Raw genomic sequence first — 24211 nt, 5'->3', positions numbered from 1 at the left:
CCTGCGTTAGGCCCATGTCCCTCTCAACCTTCCTTTGTCATGAAAGTGTCTTTTAAATGTTGTAATTGTAGCCACCACTACCACTTCTTCTGGCAAGTCATTCCATACACACACAGCTCTCTGTGTGCAAAAAGTTGCCCCTGAAATCCCTTTTGGAATCTTTCCTGTCTCACCTTAAACCCATGCCCTCTGGTTTTGGACTCCCCTACACCGGGGACAAGTCCTTGACGATTCACTTCATCTATGTGGCTCATGATTATATAAACCTTTATCGGTCATCCCTCAGCCTCCCAAAAAAGCTTCTCTTCCTTATAAACTCTAACCCTCCAGTCTTGGTAACATCCTCATAAATCTTTTTTGGCCCCCGTCTAGTCTATCATCCATGCAAGAGCAGAGTGACCAGAATTGCGCGCACTAGTCCAGAACTGGCCTCACCAACGTATTGTACAACCTCAACATGATGTCCAAATTCCTATACTCCATACTTTGACCAATGAAGGCAAATGTGCCAAATGCATTCCTCACCACTCTGTCGACCCATGACACCACTTTCAAGGAACTATGTACCTGAAACCCTAGGTGTCTCTAATAAGACTTCCCTGTCTTCTTATTAACTGACCAAGCCCTAGTTTGCCTTACCAAAATGCAACACCTCATATTTATGTAAATTAATTTCCATCTGCCACTCCTTGGCCCACTGGCCCAGCTGGCCAAGGTGTTGTTATACTCTTAGACAACTTTCTTCACTGTCCACTCCACTGCTAAATTTGGTGTCATCCACAAACTTGCTTACCATACCTCCTCTATTCTCATCAAATCGTTTACATAAATGACAAACAACAAGTGGACCTAGCACTGATCTTTGCAGCACACAGCTGGTCACAGTCCTCTAGTGTGAACAACATCCCTCCACAGTCACCTTCTGTCTCCTGCCATCGAGCCAATTTTGTAAATTAGCCGGCTTTCCCTGGATTGTATATAATCTAAGTATACTAACCGGTCTACCATCAGAACTTTGTCACAAACCTTGCTAAATTCTACGTCGACATGTGTCAATCTCCCTTCATTTCTCTTCTTTGCCATTTCTTCAAAAACTCAATTTAAGTTTGTGACATACAATTTCCCATGCAGACTATCCCTAATCAGTCCTTGCCTTTCCAAATGCATGCAAAATCTCTCACAGAATCTCCTCCAAACACTGACATCAGGCTCACTGTTCTGTACTTCCCTGCCTTCTCCTTGCAGCCTTTCTTAAACAATGGCACAACCTGAACTATCCTCCATTCTTCCAGCACCTCAACCATGGCTGTCAAAGATAGTTTTCTCTGCCATGGATGCTGCAATTTCTTTGAGATCTTTTAGGACACACCTGGTCAGGTCTTGGGGATTTATCTAACTTTACTCATTTTAAGACCTCTAGCACTTTCTCTTCTGTAATGTAAACTCTTCAAGACATTTGTCTCTCAGTTTGTTAATTTGTGTATGTATGTCTCAAAGTTCTCCCGCTTCCATTGTCTTTCTCCACAGTAAATATTGTCATGAAATATTCATTAAAGACCTTGTGCATCTCTTGTGGTTCCACACAGAGATAGCCTCGTTGATTTTTAAGGGGCCCTGTTCTCTCCCTAGTTACTCTCTTTCCCTTAATAGAATCTCTGAATTCTCCTTAACCTTATCTGCCAAAGCTTTTCTCAGATCCCCTTTTTGCTCCCCTGTTTTTTCTCAAGTGTAATTCTACACCTGCTGTACTCCTCAAGGGATTCACTTAATCCCAACTATCTTTGCCTGACATATGCCTTTTTTTTCTTGACCAGCGCTACAATATCTCTATTCGAGTGAGGCCTGTTCCTACCAGCCTTGCCATCACACTAACAGAACCATACTGTCTCTGAACTTTCATTATCTCTCTTTTGAATGCATCCCACTTTCCAGTTGTGCCTTTACCTGTGAATCGTCTCCCCAATCAACTTTTGAAAGTTTGTGTGTAATACCATCAAAATTTGCCTTGCTTCTATTTCACGCTTTAACATTTAGACCAGGCCTATCGTTTTCCATAAATATTTTGTCACTATTAGAAATATGGCCACTAGTCCCAAACCTCAGTCATAGATAACAAAGTGTGGAGCTGGATAAACACAGCAGGCCAAGCAGCATCTCAGGAGCACAAAATGGCCTGCTGTATTTATCCAGCTCCACACTTTGTTATCTTGGATTCTCCAGCACCTGCAGTTCCCATTATCACTGATACCAAACCTCAGTCACTTGCTTTGCCTTATTTCCTAAAATAAGGTCAAGTTTTGCTACTTCTCTAGAAGGTATGTCTACAAACTGATTGAGATGACCAGGGATGTTATGACGTTGGTCAAAAAGAAAAAGGAAGCATATGTAAGGTCTAGGAAGATTTAAACTGATGAAGCCCTTGAACAAAGAAAATTACAGCACAGGAACAAACCCTTCAGCCCTCCAAACCTGCGCTGATCAAGATCCTCTGCTCCCTGCCCATCCGTGTACCTGTCCAGATACATCTTAAGAGACACTATCCTGGCTGCATCTACCACCTCCACTGGCAATGCGTCCCAGACACCCACCACCCTCTGCGTAAACAACTTTCTGCACATGTCTCCCTTAAACTTTCCTCCTCTCACTTTGAACTCATGACCCCTAGTAATTGAGTCCCCCACTCTGGGGTGGGGGGGGGGGGGGAGAGAAAAGCTTCTTGCTATCCACCTTGTCTATACCCCTCATGATTTTGAAGACCTCAATCAGGTTTCTCCCCCCTCAGTTTCCGTCTTTCTATTGAAAATAATACTAATCTACTCAACCTCACTTCAGAGCTAGCACCCTCCATACCAGGCAACATCCTGGTGAACCTCCTCTGCAGTACATAAGGAAAATAGGAAAGAACTTAAGCAAGGAAGTAGAAGGGCTAAAAGGGGTCAGGCAAAGTCTTTAGCAAACAGGATTAAGGAGAATCCCAAAACTTTCATACTTCAAAAGTTAGAAGATAGCCAGGGAATAGCTCAGTCCCCTCGAGGACAAAGGAGGGAATCTATGTGTAGAGTCATAAGAGATAGGTGAGGTCTTAAATGAATACTTTGTGTTGGTGTTCACTAAATTGAAAGACTTGGTGGAAGATGATCTTGGAGAGAGGAGTGTTGAGTTTCTGAGCCATGTCGTTATTAAGAAGAAAGAGGTGTGAGTCTTAAAAAGTACTAAGGTAGATAAGTCCTTGTGTCCTCATGGGATCTATCCCAGAATATTGAGGGGGGCAAGAACTAAGTGCTGGAGCTTTGACACACATCTTTGTATCCTGTTTGGCCGTAGATGAAGTCCTGGAGGACTGGAGAATAGCCAATGTTGTCCTGTTGTTTTAAGAAGGGTAGCATAGATAATCTTGGAAATTACAGACCTGAGAGTCTCAAATCAGCAGTAGGGAAATTATTAGAAAAGATTCTCAGAGACATGATCTATATGTGTTTTGAAGCAAGTGGATTTTTAGCAATAGACTGCATAGTTTCGTGCAGGGGAGGTTGTGCCTCACTAACTTGATTGAGTTTTTTTGAGGTGGCGAAGATGATTGAGGGAAAAGGGGTTGATGTCTACATGCACTTAAGCAAGTCTTTGACAAGGCCCCTCATGGCAGACTGGTACAAAAGGTGAAGCCGCATGGCATCAGGAGTGAGCTGGCAAGAAAGATACAGAACTGGCTCTGTCATAAGAGACAGAGGGTAGTGGTGGAAGCGTGCTTTTGGGATGGAGGACTGTGGCTCGTGGTGTTCCACAAGAAACATTGCCTGGACCTCTGCTGCTTGTGATGTAGGTAAATGATTTAGAGGAAAATATAGCTGGTCTCATTAGCAAGTTTGCAGACAATACAAAGATTGATGGAGTCGTGGCCGGTGAAGAGGATTGTCAGAGGATACAGCAGGATACAAATCACTTGGAGGTATGGGCAGAAAAATGGCAGATGGAGTTTAATCTGGACAAATTTGAGGTGATGCATTTTGTAAGCTCAAGTACAATTGAAATTTACTCTTAAGGATTCCGCCATTCATTGTATGTTGATATGCAGAGGGACCTGGATGTGAGCTGTTAGGCCATCTGTAGTTGCACTTGAGAAATCATTGGTGAGCTGCCACCTTGAACTGCTTCAGTCCACATTTTGAAGCAGACCCACAGAGGCATTGGGGAGACTTGCAAGATTTTGATCCAGTAACACTGAAGGAGTTGTGATATAGTTCTAAGTCAGGATGGCAAGTGATTTGAAGGGGAATGATGGTGTTCCCATGTATCTGGTGCCCTTGGTCTTCCACACAGAAGTCATCGTGAGTTTGGAAAGTGATGTTCAAGGAACTTTGCATTTCTGTAATGCATCCTGTAGATGATACACACTGCTGCTACAGGGTGTTAGTGCTGGAGAGAGTGAATGTTTGTGAACGTGTGGTCCAAAGCAAGTAGGCAGCTTTGTCCTGGGTGTCATGCTTCTTGTTAGGTCTGCACTTGTTCAGGTAAGTGGGGAGTATTCCATCACACTCCTGACTTCTGCCTTTCTAAATGATGGACAGGCTTGGGAAAGTCAGGAAGTGAGCCCTTGTAGCCAATATATGGCTGGTCCATACAAGCCACAGCCATCTTCCTTTTGTGCTAGGTATGACTGCAATCAGCAGAGAGCACCCCCCAAACCCATTCCCATTGACTTCAGTATTGCTTGGACTCCTTGATGGCTCACTAAGTCAAATGTGGCCTTGATGAAGGGGAATCACTCTTACTTCAAGGAATTCAGCTGTTTTGTCGATGTTTGAACCACAACTGTAGAGAGTGTTACAAAGTTGGGTAGACTATTCATGAGTTGGAAAGCAGAAAATTAGAATTTGTTAGTAAAAAAATAATCATAGGGAAAAAACTGCTGAGGTCCCTTTTTAAGAGCTTGCACTTTGTCTGTGCTTGGAATTTGATAAATGCAGATGCACAGAGCTCCAGAATGGTAAGAGATAGTAAGAACTACCGATGTTGTAGTCTGAGATAACAAGGTGCGGAGCTGGATGAACACGGCAGGCCAGGCATCATCAGATGAGCAGGAAAGCTGATGTTTTGGATCTGGAAGAAGGGTCAGCTTTCCAACTCCTCTGCTGCCTGGCTTGCTGTGTTCATCCAGTTCCACACCTTGTTATCCTGAATGGGAACGTTTTGTTGAGCTGCTAAGCAGCATTTTTTCCAAGACAACAAGTTCACATTCAGCAAATTAATTTAATAAAGCACCTACTTATAGAAAACCAATTGACTGCCCCACCGAACTCATCTCCACCTATCTGGACTCCATTTTCTCCCCTTTGGTCCAGGAACTCCCTACCTACGTCCGTGACACCACCCACGCCCTCCACCTCCTCCAGGACTTCCAATTCCCTGGCCCCCAACACCTCATATTCACCATGGACGTCCAGTCCCTGTACACCTGCATTCCGCATGGAGATGGCCTCAAGGCCCTCCGCTTCTTCCTGTCCCGCAGGCCCGACCAGTCCCCCTCCACCGACACTCTCATCCGCCTAGCTGAACTCGTCCTCACACTCAACAACTTCTCTTTTGACTCCTCCCACTTCCTACAGACTAAGGGGGTGGCCATGGGCACCCGCATGGGCCCCAGCTATGCCTGCCTCTTTGTAGGTTACGTGGAACAGTCCCTCTTCCGCACCTACACAGGCCCCAAACCCCACCTCTTCCTCCGGTACATTGATGACTGTATCGGCGCCGCCTCTTGCTCCCCAGAGGAGCTCGAACAATTCATCCACTTCACCAACACCTTCCACCCCAACCTTCAGTTCACCTGGGCCATCTCCAGCACATCCCTCACCTTCCTGGACCTCTCAGTCTCCATCTCAGGCAACCAGCTTGTAACTGATGTCCATTTCAAGCCCACCGACTCCCACAGCTACCTAGAATACACCTCCTCCCACCCACCCTCCTGCAAAAATTCCATCCCCTATTCCCAATTCCTCCGCCTCCGCCGCATCTGCTCCCACGATAAGACATTCCACTCCCGCACATCCCAGATGCCCAAGTTCTTTAAGGACTGCAACTTTCCCCCCACAGTGATCGAGAACGCCCTTGACCGCGTTTCCCGCGACACATCCCTCACACCCCGCCCCCGCCACAACCGCCCCAAGAGGATCCCCCTCGTTCTCACACACCACCCTACCAACCTCCGGATACAACGCATTATCCTCAGACACTTCCGCCATTTACAATCCGACCCCACCACCCAAGACATTTTTCCATCCCCTCCCCTATCTGCTTTCCGGAGAGACCACCCTCTCCGTGACTCCCTTGTTCGCTCCACACTGCCCTCCAACCCCACCACACCCGGCACCTTCCCCTGCAACCGCAGGAAATGCTACACTTGTCCCCACACCTCCTCCCTCACCCCCATCCCAGATCCCAAGATGACATTCCACATCAAGCAGAGGTTCACCTGCACATCTGCCAATGTGGTATACTGCATCCACTGTACCCGGTGTGGCTTCCTCTACATTGGGGAAACCAAGCGGAGGCTTGGGGACCGCTTTGCAGAACACCTCCGCTCAGTTCGCAACAAACAACTGCACCTCCCAGTCGCAAACCATTTCCACTCCCCCTCCCATTCTCTTGATGACATGTCCATCATGGGCCTCATGCACTGCCACAATGATGCCACCCGAAGGTTGCAGGAACAGCAACTCATATTCCGCCTGGGAACCCTGCAGCCATACGGTATCAATGTGGACTTCACCAGTTTCAAAATCTCCCCTTCCCCTACTGCATCCCTAAACCAACCCAGTTCATCCCCTCCCCCCACTGCACCACACAACCAGCCCAGCTCTCTCCCCCCCCCCCCCCCCCCCCCCCCCCCCCCCACTGCATCCCAAAACCAGTCCAACCTGTCTCTGCCTCCCTAACCGGTTCTTCCTCTCACCCATCCCTTCCTCCCACCCCAAGCCGCACCCCCAGCTACCTACGAACCTCATCCCACCTCCTTGACCTGTCCGTCTTCCCTGGACTGACCTATCCCCTCCCTACCTCCCCACCTACACTCTCTCCACCTATCTTCTTTGCTCTCCATCTTCGGTCCGCCTCCCCCTCTCTCCCTATTTATTCCAGTTCCCTCCCCCCATCCCCCTCCCTGATGAAGGGTCTAAGCCCGAAACGTCAGCTTTTGTGCTCCTGAGATGCTGCTTGGACTGCTGTGTTCATCCAGCCTCACATTTTATTATCTTGGAATCTCCAGCATCTGCAGTTCCCATTATCTCTGACTTTAAATCTGATGGTGTTGACAACTTGAAACCATCATATTATAAGAATTTGATTTGTGTCATTACAGTAATATAAGACAAGGGCATTTGGAAAATTATGGAAAGCCAAATGCCAGAGTTAGCACCATTCAGCTCTTGGAGAAAACCCATCTAATTCATGAAAGCTACCATGGTATTTTAGCTCAAAGTTCTTATTGAAGAAATTAGAGATAAAACCTCCCTGACAGCAAAATTAGCAGAAGAATGGTATTTGTGAAGAGAGTGGAGATGACAGAATATTCCAGAAGACAGTGTGAGAGAACTTGGAGAGGTTAAGTTATAATTTATTGTTCTCTTACTAATTGTGATTATTAAGTGGCACTTTGGTTTTTTTGAACGGTATTCCAGTAGAATTTAGAACAGAGAGGAAATAGTTAATAGGCTATGGGAGAATTGTCAGTTTGTTACTAATTCTGTTAATTTGTTCACTGGATTAAGTAAATTGTTTCTTGTTGCTTGAAAAGGGATTTCTTTCTTTTAACTGCTCTTTTAATAAATTACGAGGGGAAAGGCAAGCTTCTCTAGGTGTTTTGGAGGTAATTATTAGAAGGAAACCTCTAATCCTGTCATAGCAGATTGGGGCTTGTGTTTTGCTTTAATTATCAAAGGAGTTTGGCCATTCCTCCTCCATAACAAGAGGTCTGGCGGAACCCAAACTGAGTGTCACTCAGAAGGTTGTTGCTAACCAAGTGCTGCTTAATAGTACTCTTGATGACACCTTTGATCACTTTACTGATTGAGTGTAGACTGATAGGGTGGTAATTGGCAGAGTTGAATTTGTCCTACATTTGTGAACAGAACATATCCAGGCAATTTTTAGCACAGTTGTACTGCAACAGCCAGGCTAGTGGTGCAACAAGCTCTGAAGCACAGGACTTCACTACTATTCCCAGAATATTGTCAGGACCCAAAAATGACAACAAAAATGTTATTAGAAATAGATTGAACTTTCCCAAAAATGATTACAGTTGACAGAGCATTGGATCTTGTGCAAATTAAATACTGCAGTAATTGGAAGTTTCAAATGCATGCAGAAAATGTTTGAAATAGTAAGCTGGTCTAGCAGCATCTGTGGAGAGAAGAAGAGGTAACATTTTTGATCAATGGCCTGCCTTGAGAGCAGTGCTGTTGTTTTTAGTTAAGGATTCCAAGAGCGTTGAACAAGTGCAAACGTATAATTTTGCAGCACAGATAGACTAAAAGCAGATTCTGCAGTCCAGGCACCAGGGGCTGAAAATCATTGTTAATTTGATTAATTTCCCAACAGCATAGTAGATGTATCTACACCACACATCCTTCAGTGGTTCAAGAAAGCCACACATTACCACCTTCTCAAGGACATTTAGAGACTGACAATAAATGCTGCCTAAGTCAGCAATCCTCCCATCTTGTGAATGTTTTGTTCTTTTAAAAATGCTAATTCAGCTCACGTTACTATGCTCCACAATTTTTCTGGTTGTATAGGCTGAAGAAGCGGTGCCACCATTATGTCATTTATTCTTGGCATGATTTTTCACAATATTGCTGAACATACTTTTAGGCTCATATAATAATAATCCACTTTGTCATCCTAAACAGGATCCTACAGCCACCTCCATCTCTGAAGGTGAGTGTGACACCCGAGAGAGCGAATCTGTGGCAATGAATTACAAGCCATCCCCACTGCAGATGAAAATAGGTGAGCTACAACTTGTGAATTCAGTATTGACTTATTTAACACTTCGTTTCTACAATGAAATCAAATTGGCTTTCTATGTCAACATTTCAGGACTGAACTGCATTTAACATTACAACCCACTGCTGTTGAACTGTATGTCCCTTAATCTGTTTGGTTGCTTATTTGATTGTGGCACAGTTTTGCTTCAATTCCATTGGGCACAAAACACATTTTACACATTCGCTGTAAGAAAATCTCTCTGTTTAGTACACAAAATAGGAAAGGAAAATCCTAGCTCTGAAATAGTTTTACAATGTGCAGTAAAATGCAGGAATTTAAAGAACACTTATTCCACCTGCTGTATTGATTGACTTAGGTGTGTTCAAACATAGTGTACAAAATTATATATTCTTATAAAAATTTGCAATATCCAGCCCAACTGTTCTGGTAATCCAAGACATCTGTGGTATAAACAGTAAAAATGTTGTACTGATACAGACAATATGTTTATTACACTTCATTCATATTTGTGTGTTATGGCAGATGGTGCTTTTTATGTGGTTTCTATGTTGAAATTTGCTTTCACTTTGGTAAAATTACTTCGTACAGTTGAACATTATTGACAGTGGTGTTTCTCACTAGACAGGAGTTGGTACGTGATCAGCGAATCTCTGGTAGCCCAAGTGATTTCAAAAACTTTCATAACTCCTCTGATCTCTGAATTTAATAATCTGATGTATCAAGAACTGATAACATTTGTATATTGCTAGAAGCCACATACATAAATACTCAGGACCCTGTTTATTTTACATAAAGAGAATTTATAGTATTGAACCTTGCCAATAAAATGGGATCATCGAGACAGCCAAACTCTTCAGCTTTCCCGCTGCAATGTTCTGACCAATGAGTCTACTTCTCTGGTTTGAGAATTGAGACTTCATGTCTGTGCAGTACAAGATTATTTTATAATTATTTTATCTCCAGTTATGGAATATAAATATTAACATGTCATTCAACAAATGTAGTATTACAAATTTTGTTTTCAGTAATGTGCTGAGCTTTTACAAACCTTTTACTCCATGTGCAAAATATTTACACTTTTTTAAATCTTTCACCCTCAGTGTACACTAATTCTTACTTTATCCCTCTCTGTCTCCTATTTCATTTCTGCTAGATTGAACACCGTAAACTAGAAATATATAAATGTATACATATTCATTAAAGCTTTGTTTTAAAGAGACTTTCTTCTTTGTTTCTTCCTGTTCTTTTTTCACTTTATCCTTCTCTAATAATATTTGTATATTTAAATGACAGTTTAAAAAGTCCATTTAACATGGAATTGTATTTGGGAATCATGTACAATGGGAAAACATAGAATTTGAGTTCTTGGTTTAGAATGAAAAGGTTTTATTACAAGTGCTCGGAGTGCTGGTGAGACCGCACCTAGAATATTGAGTGCAGTTTTGGCTCAACATTTGCAATGGAAGCTGTATAAGAAAAACAATCATTAAATTAGTCCTTGGGAAGCTGAGAAAATCTGTATTCTCTGAAGGTGCTTGATAAGGTACATGCTGACCAGTGGATATAAAAATGCAGTGTCACTGTCTTAGGATAAGGGCCTGATCATTTAGGACTGAGTTGAGAAGACATTCTTTCATTCATAAGATTGTGAATTTCAATAATTTACAGACCCAGAGGAATGTGGAATCTCTGTTATTGATGCAGTTAAGACTGGGATTGAAGGTTTTTGGTGTCTGAAAATTACAAAATATGGGGAGTGAGCAAAAAGTAAGGTTGAACCCTAAGGTTAGATTAGATTCCCCACAGTGTGGAAACAGGCCCTTCGGCCCAACAAGTCCACATCGCCCCTTGAAGCATCCCACCCAGACCCATACCCCTATAACCCACACACCCCTGAACACTGTGGCAATTTAGTATGGCCAGTCCACCTAGCCTGCACATCTTTTGGACTGTGGGAGGAAACCAGAGCACCCGGAGAAAACCCATGCAGACACGGGGAGAGTGTGCAAACTCCACACACAGTTACCCGAAGCTGGAATTGAACCTGGGTCCTTGGTGCTATGAGGCTGCAGTGCTAACCACTGAGCCACCGTGCTGCCCTAAATGATTAAAACTCTGTATCTCATCATTTAGCATAATGAACCACCCCCTCTACAATACTCTGCAACAAAGAATTCCACAGAGTCTGCGATCTAAGGGGACGTGATGGCTTAGCGGTTTTACCTCTGGACTGTTAATCCGGGAACACCGGTTCAAATCCCAGCAAGGCAGATGGTGAAATTTGAATCCAATAAAAATCTAGAATTAGGAGTTTAATAACCAATGAAATTACCATCCTAAACTGGTCTGGACTAAATGTTACTGCAGACCCACAGCACTGTGGTTGATTCTTGAATGCCCCTTAGGATGGGCAATAAATGCGGGCCTATCTGGCCATTCCTTGGCCTCATCGTGAATATTTCTTTTAAAAATTGACTGAGAGAAAAGCAATTCCTCATCATCACTTTCTTAAATGGATGACTCCTTTATGTGAGATGATGCCCTCTGATCTTAGACTCTCCTACACAGGGAAAACTGTCTGCATCTACCCTATTAAGCCCCCCTAATAATATTGTGTTTCAATAAGGTCTATCCTCATTTATCTAAACTCAGAGTACAAGCTCACTGCGCTCAACTTCTCATAAGAAAATCCTTCCATATCTGAAACCACCCTAGTAAACCTTCTCATGATCGCCTTCAATGCCTGTGTATCTTTCCTCACGTAATGTGTCTAAAACTGTTTAGTGTTCTAGCTGTGGTCTGATTGATGCCTTTATAATTTTAGCAAGACTCTTTTCATATTCCTTTTCCTTCAGATTAAAGACCGACACTATTACCTACTATGGTTTGAACTTGGATGCTAGCTTTTTGTGATTTGTACACAAGGATGTCTATATTGCTGTGTGCTATAGCTCTCTGCAGTCTTTGGCCACATAGGTAATATTCACCTCTTCTGTTCTTCCTGCAAAAGTGCATAACCTCACATTTTCCTATATTATATTCAATCTGTCAAGATTTTGAGTGCGCACTTAACCTGTTTGAATCAATCTATACATTTTGTCGCATCCTCACTACTTCACTTCCCACCTATTTTTCAGTCATCCACAACATAGCAATTGAGCATTCACTTATGTCATCTATATCTTTATTAGATGTTGTAAATTATTGTGACAATCTGTGTGACACTGTCACTGGTTGCCATCCTGAAAATGCCCCCCTGTATCCCAACTGTCTGTCTTCCATTAGTTACATAAATCTCTGTGGGTTTTAGCCTTTTTAAGTAACCTTGTGTGCAGTAACTTATTGAATGCCTTTTTGAAAATCCAAACATATTACTGGTTCCCCTTTATCTATCCTACTTGTTACCTCAATTGTGATAAATTTATCAGATGATTTCCACTTCATTAAGCGGTGCTGACTCTGCTTTATTTTATTATTTCTATAATTTCTACAATTACATCCTTCATAATAGATTCTAACATTTTCCCAGTGACACTTGTTCTGCTAACTGGCCTATTGTTACCTTTTTTTGCTCCCTTCCTTCTTGAAGGAGGGTAACGCCTTGGCAACTTTCTGGGATTTTTCCAGAATATAACAATTCTTGAAAGATTACTACCAGTGCATCCACCATTTCTATAGCTACTTTTAAAATCCTATGATGCAACCAGCTCCAGAGGACTTACTAGCCTTTAGCCCAGTCAGTTTCCTCAGAACATTCTCTCGGGTGATAGCTATTGTATTTGTACCTTCAGTCCCCCATGGGTTGCTTGATTTTTATTTTGGTTTCGTAATTTCAGAATGCTATTAATCCCCACTGCTGCAAATAGTGATGCATAGTATTTTTTTCAACCCCTTGCCATTTCCTGATTCCTCAATATTATTTCCCCCGCCTCATTTTCATAGGGCCCTGTATTCACTTGCTTTACCTTGCCATATATTTTTAAAAGTTCCTACTTTCTTTTTAATATTACATGCCAATTTATCCTTAAATTTTTGGATTGTCTTTGGCTGGTTTTTTTAACATAATCCAGATGAGTTGAGAAGAGGAACATTTTTTTTTCACATAGAAAATTATGAATTCTTGGAATTCTTGCCCTAGAGAGCTATGGAACATCGGTCATTGAGCATGTTCAAGATGGGAAACAACAGACATAAAGGGATAACATGGGCAGGCTGGGTGGATTGGCCGTGCTAAATTGGCCCTTTGTGATCAGGGATGTGCACATTAGTGGATGAGCTATAGTAAATGTGTGGTTAAGGGGAGAAGGTGGGGATTGAATTTAGGTGGGATGCTCTTCTGAAGGCCAGTGCAGACTCGATAGGATGAATGGCCTCTATCTGCGTTGTAGGAATTCTATGATTCTATACTCCAGATGTGATTTCACCAGTGTCCTTTGTAATTGAATGGTGGCTTTTTCTGTGGTTTAAAACTTTGAATGACCCAAAAGTTGGGAACCTTCCTAACTCTGAGGATAAGTGTCCAAAAGGACATTGGCAAGTTAATGGAGTTGCCAGATAGTTACCAGATAAAGTTCAACGCAAAGAAGTGTAAGTTGATATGTTTTGGTACAAGAACATGAAGGGACAGTATACAGTAAAAGGGTATTTTCTTAAGGGTGTGCAGAAGCAGAAACCTTGGTGTATATCTGCAAAGTCACAAAATGTGGTAGAAGAGCTAGGGAGAGCTGAATGGCCTCCTTTTGTCTAATTTTTTTTACGACCAGCTATTTACTTAACTTTACAGAATTCTGAGTTCTCTGATTGTAATTGATACTTTTGGAGAGTTCCAGGTATGGGTGGCATTGCCAAATGGAATCTTTGATTTGGAGAGAGATAGTAGGAACTGCCGATGCTGGAGAATCCAAGATAACAAGGTGTGGAGCTGGATGAACACAGCAGGCCAAGCAGCACCTGAGAGCAGGAAAGCTGACGTTTCGGGCCTAGACCCTTTTATCAGAAATGGGGGAGGGTAAGAGGGCTCTGAAATAAATAGGGAGAGGGGGAGGCCAATTGAAGATAGAGGAGAAGACAGGTGGAGAGGAGACAGACAAGTTAAAGGGGCGGGGATGGAGCTAGGAAAGGTGAATGTACGTAGGGAGGTAGGGACGAAATAGGTCAGTCAGGGAGGACAGACAGGTCAAGGGGGTGGGATAAGGTGAGTAGATAGGAAATGGGGGTGTGGCTTGAGGTGGGGATAGGTGAGAGGAAGAACAGGTTAGGGAGGCGGGGACATGTTGGGCGGGTTTTGGGATGCGGTGGGGGGGAGGGTGGAGGGGAGATTTTGAAGCTTGTGAAGTAGAGGAGACCGCAACGGGTACAGTGGATGCAGTATACCACATTAGCAGATGTGCAAGTGAACCTCTGCTTGATGTGGAAAGTCTTCTTGGGGCCTGGGATGGGGTTGAGGGAGGAGGTGTAGCACTTCCTGTGGTTGCAGGGAAAAGTGCCGGGTGTGGTGGGGTTGGAGGGGAGTGTGGAGCGGACAAGGTAGTCACAGAGAGGAGAGTGGTCCCTCCGGAAAGCAGACAAGGGTGAGGAGGGAAAAATGTCTTTGGTGGAGTCGGATTGCAGATGGCGGAAGTGTCGGATGATGATGCATTGGATCCGGAGGTTGGTGGGGTGGTGGGGACAAGGGGTTTCTCTTTTGGTTATTATTGTGGGGCTGGGGTGTGAGGGATGAGTTGCGGGAAATGCTGGAGACACGGTTGAGGGCGTTCTTGACCACTGTTGGGGGAGATGTTGCGGTCCTTGGAAAAACGAGGACATCTGAAATGTACGGGACTGGAATGCCTCATCCTGAGAGCAGATGCGTTGGAGGCGAAGGAATTGGGAATAGGGGATGGCATTTTTTTGCAGGAAGGTGGGTGGGAGGAGGTGTATTCTCGGTAGCTGTGGGATTTCCCTGCCAATCCCCTTGGAATTCCTTGAGTCTTGGATTCACTGCTACAGGAACAACAGTGTGCCATTAGAAAATCTAAGTCTACTCTGAAAATAAGGGCTACACCATTTAAAGTTGGAAAGAGGAACAATGCTTTTTTCCACATTAAAAATTGTGAATTCTTGGAACTCTTGCCCTAAAGGGTTATAGAACGTTTGTCAATTGAGCATGTTCAAGATGGGAAATGACAGATGTCAAAGGATAACATGGGGAAAAAGGCCCATGGTCGAATTGAAGGCACAATAGGCTTGATTGCCTTAAAGATCTAATGCTGTCCCGATGTGTCTAATAGGAATTTGGTGGTATACAGCAGTTTGCTGAAACTAAGACATTTGTGACCTGAAATAAAATGTCAACAGAACTTAAAATATAACATGCAGTATGTTGCTTCCAATAAAACAATCTAAGTTAGTTTTATTGCTACTATTTGTGCTGGCAGTGCTAAGGAAATAATCACAACAGTTGTTGACACACTACAGTATGATCTGTGTTTAGAGTCAAGCTAGAACATTTTAAATTATTATTTTGTTACTTGACTGCAGAGAGCCAAGGCCACTTACTGTGACCTCATCAAATTCAAGTTCACTGAAACATAATTACACTATAATTGTTGCTAATGATTTGGCTGCTGTTTGAAATTATTTATGTTTATCATCAAACTGTGTTGGATTGCTTTACATCAGATTATTCTAAAGTGGTTAAAGGCCAGAGTAAGGGAAAATCAGTTGATTAAAGGTTAGAATTATGGCAGAAGCTTCAGTAGCCTTATTTTCACAATAAAATAAACATCGAAATGATCTGAAGCAGGTGTTTTCCACCTTCAGGGAAACAAACTTTGAAGTTGACATTGTTATTTTTATTGTCACCTATGTCTCAGTTGTTAGTTCATTTGTCACTGAATCAAAGATTTGGGTTCAAGTCCACTTCAGAGCTTGAAGACACAGGTTAAGAATGATATTCCAGAGCAGTGCTGAGTGAGTATTGTGCTGTTGCAGGTTCTGCCTTTTGAAAGGGAAATGGAACCAAAACGCAATCTGGTTCAAAAGGACCTATTTGTAAAGCATGCAGGGCAGTATTTCAAGAGAGAGCAGGAGGTATATCCCTGGTGTTCTGGACAATCTTTATTCTTCAAACAACATCACAAAATGCAGATAATCTGTTCATTAACACATTCATAAATTCGTAGAGTACAGAAAATGCCCTTAAGCCATCAAGTCTGCATCGACAAAAAAACTACACTCTATCTACAGTAGTCCCACTTTCCAGCACTTATGACCTTTCTTTCAAGTGCTCATCCAAATGCTTTTTAAATCTTGAGGTTTTGTGCCTCATTTACCCTCCCAAGCAATTCCAGATTCGCACCAATTTCCTCCAATCCCTAGAACATCCGGTTCAGTATGCCTCCTTTAATAATTAAACCATAATAGCATTAAAAGCTTTGCTATTTGTCAGAATTTCCGAGTGCTAATTAGCTGCTATTTTTTCTACGTGACAACAACTATTGATGAGACTTCTGATGTCACAATAAGGACTATATTGTACATATATCTTTCATTATTCAACACAGTAGCAATATTTGTGTCAATTGAGAAAGCCAAGAAGTGGAATTCATTGGAAACTAACAGTTTTGTTGCAATATTGGCCAAGGCCAGTTTGATGGAAAAACTACAAAACCAGTAAGCATCCGTCTCCTCCTGTCTCCTTCCCTATGGGCTTGGATTTGAGGCAATGCAGGGATTGGAGCTGGATGTGCACTAATAATAGGTAGTGTGAACCACCATACTGGTTCCCTCGTTCCATCCTGTCTCTGAGAATTTTTTTAAGCGTAGAGGGTGAGGGTAGTACTGCTGTCCTTTCTGATTATATGGTAGCTGGTTAAAGTTATTAATGTCCTATTAAAACATACCTGCGCAGTTGGCAGAGTGGAATTCCTTAGTTGGCCACGAGATTCCCAGAGCTGAAGCTAGTTTAGCTGGATGGAGGCAACCTTCCAACAACAGACTGGAGGGGGACTAATGCTCCACAAAATCCAAGGGGATCTCTCATGCACTATGAATGAGCAAGCCTGTGCCGTCTGCAACATTGTGTCTTGATTGCAAAAGCCATTTTACATTAAATGTTAGAGCTTTTGAACCGCTAATCCTTTTACTCACTGTTCATTGTGCCCTATTACTCCTTTCAACCTCGTAGGGTTCTGGCCCACCAGCTTTGGGAGTTCACCCATTTTCCTCAGTTGGAGAGTGACAGAGGAGGGGAAAAAGTTGGGGATGGAGGTAAAAAGCTGGGTTAGTTAAGAGAAGGTCAGTCAGGTTGATCTTGGATGTTCTTATGAGAGAACGTTGAGATTGTAATCATTGGAGTTAGTATAATGAGAGGCCATCTATCTATGTCCAATGAAATTAACTAATAACATGACTTGGGCTTCCGTGAACTCCCTCTTAGCCAGGTTTATCACCGAGTTCACCACCTGAAGTCGATTTGAATAATAATGTTAGATGCTCAAAATGTTCCTTGCATGTGTGACTGCAACTCACCAGATCGTCCATGAACATCAAACAATTGGGTAATCCTGAAATGACTTTACAGGTTAGACTTTGAATTATGGATCACACATTCTTCATACCGAATGACATGACTTTAGTGACACTAAATGGACTATACCAGTTTAAAGCCGATACTTCCTTTGCTCTTTCGGATAAAAGTACCTGCTAGTATCCCCTGAGTAAGTCCAACTAAGAAATATAAAGTTTCTTGTCCCACCTTCTTAATACAGTCTGCCAAACGTGGAATATGAGTCACATTTTGTAAATGTGTTGGCTTTGCAGTAAGCCACACACAATCATTGGGTACCAACTGGTTTTGGTACCATTTCTATGGGTGAGTTCCATTCACTGAAACCCACTTTGATTGTCATATCTGAGCATATTTTCAATTCCTTTTTGAACCTGTGCCAGTTCTAGAGAGTTAAGGCCATAAAGATGCTACTTAATTGGAACAGCATTTCCTATGGCTACATCCTGCATAAATCAGTTTTAAGTTCTTCCCAGCTTACACCCACCTATGTCCCCATGTGATTGTAATAACTCTTTCAGGTCCATTTGATTTTCCTCTGGAAGGTAACTCAATAATTTATCCCACTTCTTGAGAACTTCCTCATTGTCCAATTTAATTTGAGGTATGTCAGATTCAGAATCATCTGCATTTGGTTCTTCACTCTGTTGTAACCAGTAACACATTCACACATTGCTTTCCTTCTCTATCAAAATGCCATTTGATTATTCACATGATACAGTTTCCTTCTATATAGTGTTCATTTCAAATAATTCACCTCGTTCAATATCCTTTCAGTTTGATAAGGTCCACTAAACCTTGCTGTTAAAGGTTCAACTACCACTGGTAGTAATACTAACACTTTATCTGCACTGGTGAAATGTCAAGTTTTTGATCTCATGTCTGCTTCCTGTTTCATTACATGCTATGCAACTTTTAAACGTTGCCTAGCCAACTCACCTGCTTAATCACTGCCTAAAATTTGACAGAGTCCAAATATGTAGTTCCTGAACTCTGGCTCACCAATTTCTCCTTAATTAATTAAAGTGGTTCTCTCACCTCATGCTCAAAAGCTAATTCAAGTGGACTGACTTTAGTTAATTTATTAGATGTATCCCTAATTGCAAAAAAAATTCCTTCATCCCAATCCTTTCTATAGTCTTGACTGGAGACCCTCCACACAGTGTTTAAAGTTTGATGCCACCATTCTGATATTCTCTGCAATTCTGGATGGCATGCAGTGGATTTGAATTGTTTTATTCCTAAGATATCCATACGTTCCTTGAATAACTTTGAAAAATTTGATGCTTGAGCTGATTGTATTTCTCTGGGTAGCCCATACCTAGTTTAAAAAAATTTGAGTGATTTTTCTGCAATCCTTTTACCCATGATACTATACAATGGATTGACATCGGGATATCTAGTAGACACATTCATTGTGGTCAATAAATACTGATTCCCATTCATTGTTTTAGGGAAGGGTCCTATGTAATCAAGTAAGACTGCTATAAAAGGTCCTTCAAATACTGGAAGGTGTATTAAGAATTTTATCACTGCCCAAGGATTTCCTATTACCTGACACATATAGCATAGCCAGCAAAATTCAACCACATCTTTATGTATGATTTTATAATTTGGCTCAAGTTTTCCTTACTCCCAAATGATCTCCTACCCGCAGCACCACCTTTCTCTGCCCTAGTGATGAAATTCTGCCCAATTTCCATCTGCCTGAATATGTGATGGTCTCCATTTCCTCATCAAGACCTTACTTTTAAGGTAGTCTAGGATATACATAGAAGAAGAATGAGTGAGCTTCTGATGCAACTGCTTTAAATGTTTCATTTTTCTGTTGTAACTCTGCTAGCTTCTCTGAACTAAAAATATCCACTTTGTCCTCCACCTGTTCTTGTTTTCTCTCGACCATTGAGCAGTTACTGATAGCTCAACTTCATTATTTTCTCTCCTGATTTCTCCTCCTGCTTCAACCTGTAGTTTTGTGATCATCTTACCAAGCAGTCGGGAGAAATCTCTGAACCTGTAACACCTCAGTTATCTGATTTTTAACTACAGAAGGCATCACTCCCACCCGTGATCCAGCTATATCATTACCAACGGTAAACTATTTCTAGAACTGAGAATTTCTCTATTATTCCTATCACCACTTGACCATTTTTTAACTGGACTTTCCTGCCTCACCTTAGATAATGGAACACTACTCTTCTCAGCATGTTTACCATATATTACAATGTTTTCTGGCAATACTCCTTCTGAATTACACACATCTCCATCTCTCACCATCAAAGATTGGCATGCTGCCATATCTCTTAAAATCTTAATTTCTTTACCTATTCCTCCTGGCACTCATGAGTAAACCTTGCCTACACAGGTAAATTATTTCAAGATCTGGCACTTTCTTACTAACCAACCCTTGACCAGTCTGTATGTTCTTTTGGTTCCCCTGTGTCTCCCTTTGCCACTTTAACACAACCCACTGGCTTATCCTGTTTTCCACATCCATTTGTCCAGTGCTTATTTTTAAGGCCACCAACAGTACAACTTCATATGTCCTACTTTATTAAGGTGAAAGCACTTGAGGTTTTTTCAAACTTCTCTTTCTCTCATAGCTCACTACAGGTTTCATTTTTAACCTGTCTCTACTATCCACAGTAAAGTCTCCTTTTCCCTTACCACCTGAGGATTTCTCTTTTCCCCAAATTCTATCTCTCACCGATTTGAAATTGTTGTCAAAACATTGACTTATGAACCAACTCAATCATCTGCCGTTTTAACTCTCTGCTCATCCACATGAGTTCTCACTACTTCATTTTAAGTTGACTTTTGTTTTTCAGTTCCAATTTCTGAAGTTCACAGGTTCTCTGTCTTCCTTTCATCTGCTAGAGCTATTCTTTCTTTTTCTTTTCTCTGCTTTCAATTGTAACCAAACAGTTTCATTTCCTTTTAAGTGTTGAAGATGTTTCATTTGTAATTGAAGTTTAGCAACTTCAGTGATTCTCAATGCATTTCTGACAGTTGCAAATGCTGGACTATTGCTCCAATCATCTTCTCTTTCCTCGCAGGTACAAGCAACCTCAGTGACAGCTTGTCTGCCAATTCTGAAAGCTTTGCCTTGCTCATCTTCTGTAAACCATCCCAAGTGACTTCTTCCACACCAAAGAAACTCTCAGCCACTGAAAGAGCCATTATTACATACGGCGCGCTTATTTAAACCAATTGAATGCACCACCTGAAGAGACAATGCCAGCGCTCACTACTCGTTGTCTTTGAGTCCAGTAATCTGAAATCCAACCTAGAATTATGGATTCTGACAAGTGCCAATTTGTTATGGGCCAAACAAAACCCTTTCAAAACATATCAAGACAGCCTAGACTGTAACATTTACCTTATTTAAAGACAAGTGTAAGGTGCAGCATTGCACCATAATTAAAATACAAACCAAAAAAAATGACATAACTTTAACTCCATGGCAATACTTAACAAAATAATATATTGTTTAAATGCCACTCATCAACTGTTCCAATGTAGCAATATCCCATAAGCACATCCCTGGCAAAGACAAAGTGAGCAAAATAAATTTCCCTCACTTGCTATCTCCTTTAGGTAGGAGAAACGGAAGGAATCTAGCAAAAGAGAGAGAACTGCATCCAGTAGCTTCAAATTCAAAAAACCCAACTCAACATCTGAAATCAAGAGCTAAACCCTGGGCCTCTGTGAGCCTCACTCCACCACTCTCATACTTTTGTCATACTTAAAAAAAAAACCTCTAAGCTATTTGTTCTGTTTTCCACAGAACAAAACCTCAGCAGTTTTACACTATGCCTGTTCAAAAGAAACAGGACAGAAAGTATCTCTTGAAAGCACCTTTTGTCACAGTAGAATAAATTGAAACATTTAAGTTGCTTGGGCGCGAGACAGGGTAGATGCAGAAAAGTTACTTCTCCTTTGTTGAGAATGTAGGACCAGACGACAGACTCAGAGTTAACAGATTTCCCATTTAAGACAGTGACAAGGATTATTTTTTCTTGCAGATGGAAAAGAATCTGTTTAGTTCTTAAACTGCAAATGTCTATCAAGGCTGTATCATTAATTATATTCAAGACAGACCAATTCTTTATTGGTAAGGTAATTCAGGGTTACGGGGATAAGGTGGGAAAGCAGAGTTGAGGATTATCAGTCAATCATAATCTCTTGGAATGGCAGAGCAGACCCAATGGGCCAGATGTGCAGAAGTAGGCCTTGTCTTGAGGGAGGATGAGAGAAAGCCAAGGGGACCAAGGTAAGGGATTTCCTAGTTAATTGACCATCATAATGAGAAACTGCTTCTCATAAAATGTAGGTTTTTGACCCAAAATTCATGATCATGACCATGGAGTTTGACCCTACTGGGAAAATCCACCCTTCAGTGTCTCCTGGCCACGATGACATCGTGGTCCATCTGTTGAATACTGACTGCCACTGCTCCCCACAAACTGTCATACCATGTGCTTCTGTATGTGTATGCCTTTGGCTTTTGTCTCTGTATCCTTTCTGTTTTATGTAGTTTTTCCAGTGTCGTGTGGTTTATCCCTCGGTCACGCAACTCTCTATCTAGACCTCCACTTTCCGTATTACTATGGATTGTCATCTTATTTCTGTGTAATTAACTCCTGAATAGAAATTTAAAAAGTTCTTGCTGACAATCACGTATACTTCTTTTACACTGCTAAGTAATTGTGTGAATCTAAGAAAATGCTGTGTTTCAACATCCAAGTCTTCATGGAATGGTTACCTCACAGATTGCGTAAATTGAATATGATGACCAATTTTGTTTTGATGTTCAGGCAAAACTAAGTATCAAGTCTTAAGTGCAGCTTCCATAACATTGCCTGCCCTGTTCTTTCTTACCGTTGACATAAACGTCATCTCTTGTCAAACAATCCCTAATCACACCAGTGGATTTGAAAAATCCAATGTGCTATGCTGAAATGTTGAGAACTGTAATACAATTCCAAGATGGTCAAGTTTTCCCTAGTTTCTGAAATCGAGGTGCTGACAGCTAATTCTCAATAATATAACCTACATCTGTTGTTTTGTCTCAGGTGATGTAAGGATAATTCCAGTTTCAAAACAGCTACATAACTGCTTTTGGAACAATCACAGTTACTCTGAAGAATAGTAACTCACCTGCCACAAAACAAGGAATGTATAAGGGGGGAAAATGATGGATTAAAATTCCGTAATTGATGCCCTTTAAGAATAGATGAGGTTCCAGTTTCAATCCACACTGATGTTTTCGATGGAACAAACTTGTCAGTTACTTCAAGTTCAATAAATTCCTACCATGAATTCCAATTTTATAATTAAAACTCTGTATCATAAACGTCTGGAGACACATTATCTTATCACTGTGGTATATATTTCTGCAGTGAGTGGTCAATGAAAAGTGTGAAAGCAAAAAAAACCACCTATTTAAAACACCCAGTTGTAACAGAATTTTTCTTCCATGGATGCTGTGTCCTATATCTGGAGTGATTAGATATCTTTGTGTGTTAATAACACTGAAATTTCAAAGTTACCCAAATAGCATGGAAAGTTGGGGCAGCATGCAATAATCAGTTAAGATAAGCATTTTTTGTATTGCTCTTGCCACTGCATTAACCTAAAGAATCATGACAAAATTAAAATCAGTTTTATATGTATTTTGAAAATAGAATTTAATTTTTTAAATTAATTTAAAACAGAAATAATGCCTCGTTTTGAAAAATGAGCTTTAAAGTTTAGAACTGCTGATCGACTAAAAATTAGTCAAGAAGTCATAGAAGCTGAGAAAGGAGAGAACAGTGAGTAGGAATTTCACACTGCCTGACTCTGAGACTATTTAGAGTCATACAGTCCAACAGGAACTGTGTACCTACACCCCTCAGTCTCTCTGTTTAATGTCATTCCCCAGGGCCCTACTATTAGCTGTGTAAGTCCTGCCCTGGTTTGTCTTGTCTTACCAAAATGCACCACCACCTGCTTATCTAAGTTAACTCCATCTACTACTCCTCAGCCCATTGGCTATCTGATCAAGATTTTGTGCACTCAGATAACCATTTTCACTATCCATTAAACTACCAATTTGGTGTTATGTGCAAACTTACATAACCATCCCTCCTGTACTCTCATCCAAATCATTTATGTAAGTGACAAAAAACCGAGCACTGATTCTTGTGGCACACTGCTGGTCACAGGCCTCCAGCCCAAACAACCCTCTATCACCACCCTCTGTTTTCTGCCTTCTAGCCAATTTTGCAACCAGTTGACCAACTCTCCCGAGATCCCACGTGCTGTAACCTTATTAACCAGTCTACCTTGCGGAACCTTGTTGAATGCCTTGCTGAAGTCCATGTAAACAATGTCTACTACTATGCCTTCGTCTATCTATCTTGGAGATTGTTTGAAGAGGTGACAGTGAAGTTAGTGACAAACTATTTTCCACGCGCAAAACTATGCTAACAATTCCTGATCAATCCTTGCCTTTTCAAATGGCATGTAAATTCTGTCTGTCAGAATTCCATCCAACAGCTTACTCAAGCCCTACATCTCGCTCACTAGTCTGTCGCTCCCTGGCTTTTCCTTGTAGCCTTTCTTAAATAATGGCACAATATCAGTGACCCTCCAGTCTTCCAGCACCTCACCCATGGC

At 41.7% G+C, this 24211-nt stretch overlaps 1 protein-coding gene across 2 annotated transcripts in view; it reads left to right on the top strand.

Annotated features, from left to right (window-relative positions):
- The window catches only part of fam219aa (family with sequence similarity 219 member Aa), a 67051-nt gene that overhangs the window by 9272 nt on the left and 33568 nt on the right, over positions 1 to 24211 (top strand). For both annotated transcript variants that reach the window (XM_048537208.2, XM_048537198.2), the window contains exon 2: positions 8901 to 9000. In XM_048537208.2, the coding sequence (XP_048393165.1) occupies positions 8901 to 9000 (100 nt within the window). The remainder of the gene's footprint in view (positions 1 to 8900; positions 9001 to 24211) is intronic.

The sequence above is a fragment of the Stegostoma tigrinum genome, chromosome 1, assembly GCF_030684315.1.
Source record: "Stegostoma tigrinum isolate sSteTig4 chromosome 1, sSteTig4.hap1, whole genome shotgun sequence".
NCBI lineage: Eukaryota > Metazoa > Chordata > Chondrichthyes > Orectolobiformes > Stegostomatidae > Stegostoma > Stegostoma tigrinum.
This window is presented reverse-complemented; position numbering and strand designations above follow the sequence as displayed.